Source organism: Capra hircus, chromosome 25 (genome assembly GCF_001704415.2).
Source record: "Capra hircus breed San Clemente chromosome 25, ASM170441v1, whole genome shotgun sequence".
Classification (NCBI taxonomy): Eukaryota; Metazoa; Chordata; class Mammalia; order Artiodactyla; family Bovidae; genus Capra; species Capra hircus.
Window position 1 is genome coordinate 14134656 of NC_030832.1, and position 9509 is coordinate 14144164.

Genomic DNA, 9509 nt, shown 5'->3' on the forward strand with positions numbered 1-9509 from the left:
TAGTTACCGTGTATTAAACTTTAGCATACGTGGGAATCACCTAGAAATTTTCTTAAAACAGATGGCTTGACCCCATCCCTGGAGTTTCTGATTGGATAAATCTGGAGTGAGATCCGAAAACTGCGTTTCTGACAGGCTCCTAGATGATGCTGATGCTGCTCGTCTTGGGGATCATACCTTGAGAACCACTGTATTAAGGACTTAACAATGCCCCTGACATTCCTCTAAGCTTTTTACATGCGTTGACATTGATTTCTCTTATGATTACTCCGCAAAGGAGTGAAGTGAAAGTAGGTCAGTCGTGTCAGACTCTTTGAGACCCCATTGACTATGCAGTCCATGGAATTCTCCAGGCCAGAATACTGGAGTGGGTAGCCTTTCCCTTCTCCAGCAGATCTTCCCAACCCATGAATCAAACCGGGGTCTCCTGCATTGCAAGCAGATTCTTTACCTACTGAGTTATCAGGAAACTGTTTAAAGACCGAAGAGGCATAACCAAGATCACCAGCAAATTGGAGAGGCCTCTTGCTCTTAAATGCCTGTTATTCCCACTGGCGCTTAATACTGGACAGTGCACATAAGGATTCCAAGAACTAGTTGTGAAGATAATTGATGACGAATAAGCTCTAGCATTCCAAGGAAATGAAGAAAAAAAAAGAAGAAGAAAGAAAGAAAGAAAGAAACATGGAAATAATGTACCCAAAACTGAGTGTGAGGTTCTATGATTTCAGTTATATAGCCAGGAAGATCAACATTTATGACCTAGAAGAGTGCCCTTTAATCACTAGTCTTAACCCAACAATAGATTTTGAAATGTATTAGTATAACCTAATGAACATATTTTCAGTGAAATGGAATGGGATGAATAGAAGGCATAGACGTATTGTTTTTGAAACTTTTGTTTCGGATCTATTTGTGTTCTGGTTCCTGCTGTTATTTCTTGAAGTGGGTGGCAGTCAGAAAAAGCTTGACCGTTATTGTAACCTAGAGGAATCGTGTTCCATACTCTATTCATTTTGGCTTCATGGGACATAGATAACGTCCTGTAACCTTAGAAAGGTACTATTGGGTCACACTTCCTTGTTCTGTAACACCCACAGTGCCTGAAATCCTAGCGAGCACCTGAAGAGATTTATAAAGATTAGGTAGAATGTTTGAGCTCTTCAAAGAAATGTATTTGTGAATATACTAATGAAGAACTTAGAGAGAGAGTCAAATGATAGTGATTAATAGTAGTAATCATATAATAACTATTAACATGCATTGCCACTCTGTGGCAGGCACTTCTCTAAAAGGTTTAAGTTCTCACCAACAGCCCTATGAGAGAGATACTCATACAGCAATTATCTAAAGTAAAATTTCATTTAAAAATGTAAGGAGGGCGGTGAGGGCAATTCGAATAGCACCCAGCCGGGGCACGCGGCCGGGACGCCCCGGCCCTCCCAGCCTCTGTCCCCGGACCCAGAAGATCTAGAAGGAGCCGCGGGGCTGCAGCCCTGCTCACCCGCCATGGGCCCGCACCGCCCGAGACGCAAGCCCGAAACACCAAGGAGGCGCCCCGTGAGCCCGGCTCCCGCCGCCCGCCGGCCGGCCCGGTCCTTAGGCACATCCTCCCGTCCACTTGCTCGCCGGGGACGTGGAATCCTGAAGGAGATCCGAACTCTTCAGAAGACCACACACCTGCTGTTAAGAAAGACCCCCTTCTGCCGCCTGGCAAGAGAAATATGTGTTCAATTCACTCGTGGTGTGGACTTCAATTGGCAAGCCCAGGCCCTGTTGGCCCTACAAGAGGCGGCAGAAGCATTTCTAGTTCATCTCTTCGAGGATGCCTATCTCCTCTCCTTACACGCCGGCCGCGTCACGCTCTTCCCCAAGGATGTGCAGCTGGCCCGGAGGATCCGAGGCATTCAGGAAGGGCTTGGCTGAGCTCTGGCCACCCGTCCGAGTCTCTGGTTGGTACCAGAGCTTCTGCCTGTAGCCAGCTCCAGATCCACGGAGTACAAGGTGTTGCCTGGACTTGCTCTCTCGAAGCAGAGCGTGCGAGTTGCTTTCGGAGTTAGTTTTTTTTTTAGAAGAAGACTGCATGGCTTTCCTCTGTAACAGAGGTAATATATGAGAGAATCAACACATTCCAGAAATCCTGAGAATAATTTTCAGATGAAGAGACTCTAAGGTTGACTTCACTTTGCAAATTATTCATGTGACTGATGATTTGGAAGAGATCAGATTTTCTAGGTTAAGGGGGAAAAGGATATTTACTAATTATTTTAAATCTTCTTGTACCATTTAAATTTTTTACCATATATATATATTTACTTTTATTTAAAACATGATGGAAAAAAATAAGAGAAGACCAGTCAGTTGCATGGAAGAGCCTGGCGCATCCAGCGTACAAATCTCTGTCCTTCAGATTGACTTCATCGTTAACAGCAGAAGCAAGTTTGTATGTGGACTGTACCTGTCAAAAGATTATACAGCTTTTCAAAAACTCATTTGGGATGAAAACAGAAAATTGTTAAGGTTTGATGTTCTGGGTCCTTCTGGTAAATTCCTGCCAAAATCATTCAGAAATTCCAACTTGTAGAATTTATTTTATTTTTTATTTGCAAGTCATAGAAGATGTATCATAATTTATACTTCAGAATTTTTCATTCCAGGATTTTAAAGAGCCTTTTCAATGTTTTTATAGGTATTTTTATAACTTCCTTGTGGAGAGATAATAAAAATAGTTCTTAATGAAAAAAAAAAAGAGAAAAAAATGTAAGGATATTGGGTAATACACTCTGTTGGTGAGGATGTGGGGAAACAAGTATTGCCATACCTAGCTTGCAGGTAGGTAAACTGGCCCCACCTTCTCAGAAGTCTTTTTGGCAATACATAATCAAACTTTCACATCCTTTGCCCTTCAATTCTAGTTCTAAGAGTATAACTTACAGTTATACCTGATTACAAAGGATATTAGTATAAGAATATTCATTGTCACACTGTTTGCAGTAGATAAACATCTATATACACCTATGGGAATGGCTGAAATAAAAACACCTAACAATGATAATATTAAATGCTACTGAGTTTGCATATACTGCTGGTAGAAGAGCAAAGTGGTATAGTGACTTTGGAAATCAATTTGGCAACTACTTATTAGGCTAAACATGCACTTACCGTACAGGCCAGTAGTCCCACTCCTAGATGCTAACTCAAAAGATAAAAATGTCCTAAGCTGGAATCAAGATTGTTGGAAGAAATATCAACAACCTCAGATGTGCAAATGATACCGACCAAACGGCAGAAAGCAAAAAGAAATTGAAGAGCCTCTTGATGAAGATGAAAGAGGAGAGTGGAAAAAGCTGGCTTAAAGCTCAACATTCAGAAAACTAAGTTCATAGCATCTAGTCCCATCACTTCATGGCAAATATGGGGAAAAAATAAAAACAGTGTTGGGCTCCAGTGTCACTGCAGTTGGTGACTGTAGCCATGAAATTAAAACACACTTGCTCCTTGGGAGAAAAGCTATGACAAACCTAGACAGAGTTTTAAAAAGCAGAGACATCACTTTGCTGACAAAAGTCTGTCTAGTCAAAACTATGGTTTTCCCAGTAATCATATATAGATGTGAGAGTTGGACCACCAAGAAGGCTGAGCACCAAAAATTGAGCCTTTTGAACCATGGTGCTGAAAAAGACTCTTGAGAGTCCCTTGGACAACAGGGAGATCCAACCAGTCAATCCTAAAGGAAACCAACCCTGAATATTCATTGGAAGGACTGATGCTGAAGCTGAAGCTCCAGTACTTTGACCATCAGATGTGAAGAGCCAACTCATTGAAAATCACCCTGATGTTGGGAAAGATTGAGGGCAGAAAGAGAAGGGAGCAACAGAGGATGATATGGTTGGATGACATCACTGACTCAATGGACATGAGTTTGAGCACACTCCAGGAGATACTGAATGACAGGGAAGCCTGGTGTGCTGCAGTCCATGGAGCAGCAAAAAGTCAGACACGATTTATTGACTGAACAACAACAACAGTTGTTTACTCAAGAGAAAAACTAATGTCCACACAAAACCCAGTATGCAATAATAGCAGATTTATTCACAAGTGCCCCAACTACAAATGACTCAATATCTTCCAACTGGTGATGGATATAAACTAACTGTGGTATATCGTATCATGGAATATAACTCAGAAATAAAAACAAACCAAACATTGATATACACAGCAATATGGATGAATCTCAAATGCATTGTGCCCAGCAAGAACAACAGGCTCAAAGGCTGCATCTTGTGTGATTTCATTTGGATGACATTTTGGAAAAGCAACAGAAAGCAAATCAGTGGTTGCCAGGGTCTGGGGATGATTGAAGAAGATGATTATGTATAAAAATGCACTAGGGAGACTTTTGGAGTAATGGAACTGTTCTACATCTTGATTGTGACTACAAGATTGTATATAGTTTGGTAGAAACCAACACAGTACTGTAAAGCAATTATCCTTCAATTAAAAATAATTAAAATTTAAAAGATTGTATATGTTTATCAAAATAGAGCTGTACACTACTGCCTTGGAGGTACACTAGACCTCCAATCAAATTGACTGTTAAAAAATTACTAGAAATAACAATATCATCAGAAAGGGGAATTAGTTCAGTTCAGTGACTCAGTCGTGTCCGACTCTTTGCGACCCCATGGACTGCAGCACTCCAGGCCTTCCTGGCCATCACCAACTCCTGGAGTTTACCCAAACTCATGTCTATTGAGTCAGTGATACCATCCATCTCATCCTCTGTCATCTCCTTCCCCTCTTGCCTTCAATCTTTCCCAGCATCAGGGTCTTTTCTAATGAGTCACTTCTTCGCATCAGGTGGCCAAAGTATTGGAGTTTAGCTTCAGTCCTTCCAATGAATATTCAGGACTGACTTTCCTTTAGGATGTACTGGTTGGATCTCCTTGCAGTCCAAGGGACTCTCAAGAGTCTTCTCCAACACCACAGTTCAAAAGCATCAATTCTTCAGCACTCAGCCTTTTTTTATAGTCCAACTCTCGCATCCATACATGACAACTGGAAAAACCATAGCCTTGACTAGATGGATCTTTGTTGGCAAAGTAATGTCTCTGCTTTTTAATATGCTGTCTGGGCTGGTCATAGCTTTTCATCCTAGGAATGAGCATCTTTTAATTTCATGGCTGCAATCACCATCTGCAGTGATTTTGGAGCTAGAAAAAATAAAGTCTGTAACTGTTTCCACTGTTTCCCCATCTATTTGCCATGAAGTGATGGGACCAGATGCCATGGTCTTAGTTATCTGAATGTTGAGTTTTAAGCCAACTTTTTCACTAACCTCTTTCAATTTCATCAAGAGGCTCTTTAAATCTTTGCTTTTTGCCATAAGGGTGGTGTCATCTGCATATCTGAGGTTATTGATATTTCTCCCAGCAGTCTTGATTCCAGTTTGTGCTGCTTCTAGCCCAGCATTTCTCATGATGTACTCTGCATATAAGTTAAATAAGCAGGGTGACAATATACAGCCTGACATACTCCTTTCCATAACTGGAACCAGTCTGTTGTTCCACATCCAGTTCTAACTGTTGCTTCCTGACCTGCCTACAGATTTTTCAAGAGGCAGGTCAGGTGGTCTGGTATTCCCATCGCTTTCAGAATTTTCCACAGTTTATTGTGATCCACACAGTCAAAGGCTTTGGCATAGTCAATAGAGCAGGAAGAGATGTTTTTCTGGAGCTCTCTTGCTTTTCCCATGATCCAACGGATGTTGGCAGTTTGATCTCTGGTTCCTCTGCCTTTTCTAAAACCAGCTTGAACATCTGAAAGTTCACAGTTCACATACTATTGAAGCCTGTCTTGGAGAATTTTGAGCATTACTTTACCAGCATGTGAGATGAGTGCAATTGTGCGGTAGTATGAACATTCTTTGGCATTGTCTTTCTTTGGGATTGGAATGAAAACTGACCTTTCCAGTCCTGTGGCCACTACTATGTTTTCCAAATTTGGCCTTGGAGTACAGAATGAAGCAGGGCAAAAGCTAATAGAGTTTTGCCAAGAGAATGCACTGGTCATAGCAAACACCCTCTTCCAACAACACAAGAGAAGATTCTACACGTGGACATCACCAGATGGTCAATATCAAAATCAGATTGATTATATTCTTTGCAGCTCTATACAGTCAGCAAAATCAAGACCAGAAGCTGACTGTGGCTCAGATCATGAACTCCTTATTGCCAAATTCAGACTTAAATTGAAGAAAGTAGGGAAAACCACTAGATCACTCAGGTATAACTTAAATCAAATCCCTTATGATTATATAGTGGAAGTGAGAAATAGATTCAAAGGATTAGATCTGATAGACAGAGTGCCTGATGAACTATGGATGGAAGTTCATGACATTGTATAGGAGACAGGGATCAAGGCCATCCCCAAGAAAAAGAAATGCAAAAAAGCAAAATGGCTATCTGAGGAGGCCTTACCAATAGCTGTAAAAAGAAGAGAAGCAGAAAGTAAAGGAGAAAAGGAAAGATAGACCCATTTGAATATAGAGTTCCAAAGAATAGCAAGGAGTGATAAGAAAGTCTTCCTCAGTGATCAATGCAAAGAAATAGAGGAGAACAGCAGAATGGGAAAGACTAGAGATCTCTTCAAGAAAATTCAAGATACCAAAAGAACATTTCATGCAAAGATGGGCACAATAAAGGACAGAAATGGTACGGACCTAACAGAAGCAGAAGATATTAAGAAGAGGTGGCAAGAACACACAGAAGAACTGTACAAAAAAGATCTTCATGACCCAGATAATCATGATGGTGTGATCACTCACCTAAAGCCAGACATCCTGGAATGCGAAGTCAAGTGGGCCTTAGGAAGCATCACTACGAACAAAGCTAGTGGAGGTGATAGAATTCCAGTTGAGCTATTTCAAATCCTAAAAGATGATGCTGTGAAAGTGCTGCACTCAGTATGCCAGCAAATTTGGAAAACTCAGCAGTGGCCACAGGACTGGAAAAGGTCAGTTTTCATTTCAATCCCAAAGAAAGTAAGGGGAATGCTTAAGTAAATTAAGGTAAATGGAATACCAAGCAATCATTCCAAAGAGGGAGCTCTAAACATATGTATGTAATTATCAGTAAGATGCAGAGATAGAAAATTTTAAGAGCATGATCCAGGAGATAGTGTGTAGTAAACCACCAATGATTTAAAGAAAGTTATCCTGTTTCATCGGCTCAGACGGTAAAGCGTCTGCTCCCAATGCGGGAGACCCGGGTTCGATTCCTGGGTCGGGAAGGTCCCCTGGAGAAGGAAATGGCAATCCACTCCAGCACTCTTGCCTGGAAAATCCCATGGACGGAGGAGCCTGATAGGCTACAGTACATGGGGTCGCATAGAGTCAGACACGACTGAGCAACTTCACTTTCACTTTTCACTTTCATCCTGTTTCATCCTGTTCACATAGAAACTGAGGTTTGGATGGTTTACGTAGCTTTCAGGTAGATGGCGGCATCAGAACGACCTCCCGTCCACCAAGCTCTGTTCAGTTATTTTCAATTATCCTGAAAAAGTGGCACTTCCTCCCTGCCACCCCCTTGCCCCTCCCCCCTTACCACCGGACCTTTGCTTATGCCCTTCCCTTGGCCAGAAAACTTCCTTCTCTCTCTCCTCTCTCTCTAGTTGATTTCTACTCATTCTCCAGATCTCAGTTTAAATCTCTTTTCTTCCTAAATGTTCAGTAGACTAGGTTTCTCTTCTCAAATCTATTTTTTTGGGGGTGGGAGGGGCTGAGAAAAGGGAGGGATACAGAGAGAAGGCTTCCAAGCAGAGAGGGAGGCTTAAGGTCATGCCACTTGCTTTTTTTCTTTTTTAATTTTTATTTATTTATTTACTTATTTTTTATTTTTGGTTGCTCTGGGTCTTCGTTGCTGCGCGTGGGCTTTCCCTAGTTGCAGTGAGCGAGAGTTACTCTGTAGTTGCAGTGCCTGGGCTTCTCAATGCAGTGGCTTCTCTTGTGGAGCACAGACTCCAGAGCACAGGCTCAACCGTTGTGGCCCACGGCTTAGTCGCTCCAGGGCATGTGGAATCTTCCTGGACCCGGGATTGAACCGGTGTCACCTGCATTGGCAGGCGGATTCTTAACCACTGGACCACCAGGGAAGTCCATGTCCCCTTCTTGAGGGCAGACCACTTCTGGTGCCTGGTTCACGCTGGAGTATAAAGGTCCAGCCTCTGCAGCCCAGTTCAGTTCAGTCGCTCAGTCATATCCGACTCTTTGCAACCCCATGAATCGCAGCACGCCAGGCCTCCCTGTCCATCACCAACTCCACTCTGCAGCCCAACTTTTGGACAATTCTGTGGAATCCTGCCAACTTCACAGCTTCCTGAGTGGTAGGCTGAGGACTTTCAGGAACCCAACTTCCCGCTCCCCATCCCCATCTTCCTCCCTAGGTGTTGATCCCAAGTGCCCTCCCTAATCAACTTCCTAGTAAAGTGGCTCTCAGAGATACTGCCACTAAATCCCAGAGAACAGTGAGATCAGAATGCCCTTGGTCCTCTGCCTTCCCACATTCTCTGATGACTCCTCACTCGGCAATTCCGGAGTTTAGGGCGTTCCCTGCATTGCACCTGGAGAGCGGTAGGTGACACTCATCCTCAGAACTCCCCAGAATTCCCCCACCAGCACCATCACTGTGGCAGTTCCGCGTACACAGCCTGGACTAAGACTCTTTGTTCCACATCTGGTGCCCACGCTGGACTGCTTTGCAGGACAGAAACCTTGCCTACCTTGCTCCTCTCTGGTAGAACAATGTTTGTAGAATGGCTGAATGAATGAATGAACTATTTACAAATGAAACAGTTTCAGAGAAGTAACTGATCCAGAGATGACTATGAGTGGTGGAGACTGAATGCAGCCCAGCCCGCCTCTTCCAGAGGGACTGAAGTGAAGTGAAATCGGTGTTGTGTTCAACTCTTTGCGACCCCATGTACGGTAACCTACCAGGCTCCTCTATCCACGGGATTTTCCAGGCCAGAGTGCTGGAGTGGGTTGCCGTTTCCTTCTCCAGGGGATCTTCCCAACCCAGGGATCGAACCTGGGTCTCCTGCATTGCAGACAGACGCTTTACCATCTGAGCCACCAGGGAAGCCACCAGAGAGACTGCTGAAGAACGTGGAAACTATGGAGATCAGAGGCCCTGATTGCTCACTGTGTCATATACATAGTTCTCACATTGGAACGTTGCCATGTGTGAGATTTTAAAATGGAATTTGGGGGGTATGAGATGAGGCAGTGGCAAGTAACGTCAGTCCTTTAGAGGAAGTAATACAGACCTGCCAGGTAAAATGACATTCTCATGCCACTGCCAACAGGACATTTATGGAGGAATGAGTGATAAATTACCCAATGCTTTGTTTACCAAAAGGATTTAGGATTAAGGAATTCTTGAGGTAACTCTTGCGGGCATGTCCTATCAGAGGATCTCAGCTGGATCAAAGTTGCAGGTTGAGTTCCA

At 43.1% G+C, this 9509-nt stretch overlaps 1 protein-coding gene and 1 non-coding gene across 2 annotated transcripts; one reads left to right on the plus strand and one right to left on the minus strand.

Annotated features, from left to right (window-relative positions):
- On the plus strand, positions 1401-2740 carry LOC108633924 (histone H3-like centromeric protein A). Its single transcript, XM_018041082.1, has one exon. It carries the CDS (start codon positions 1510-1512, stop codon positions 1924-1926), a length of 417 nt encoding a protein of 138 aa, XP_017896571.1. The 5' UTR covers positions 1401-1509; the 3' UTR covers positions 1927-2740.
- On the minus strand, positions 9069-9140 carry TRNAC-GCA. Its single transcript has one exon. It is a non-coding gene; the product is annotated as a tRNA-Cys (tRNA).

Coding starts and splice junctions, on each gene's coding strand:
- LOC108633924 (XM_018041082.1), top strand. CDS start 1,510: ATGGGCCCGCACCGCCCGAGACGCAAGCCCGAAACACCAAGGAGGCGC.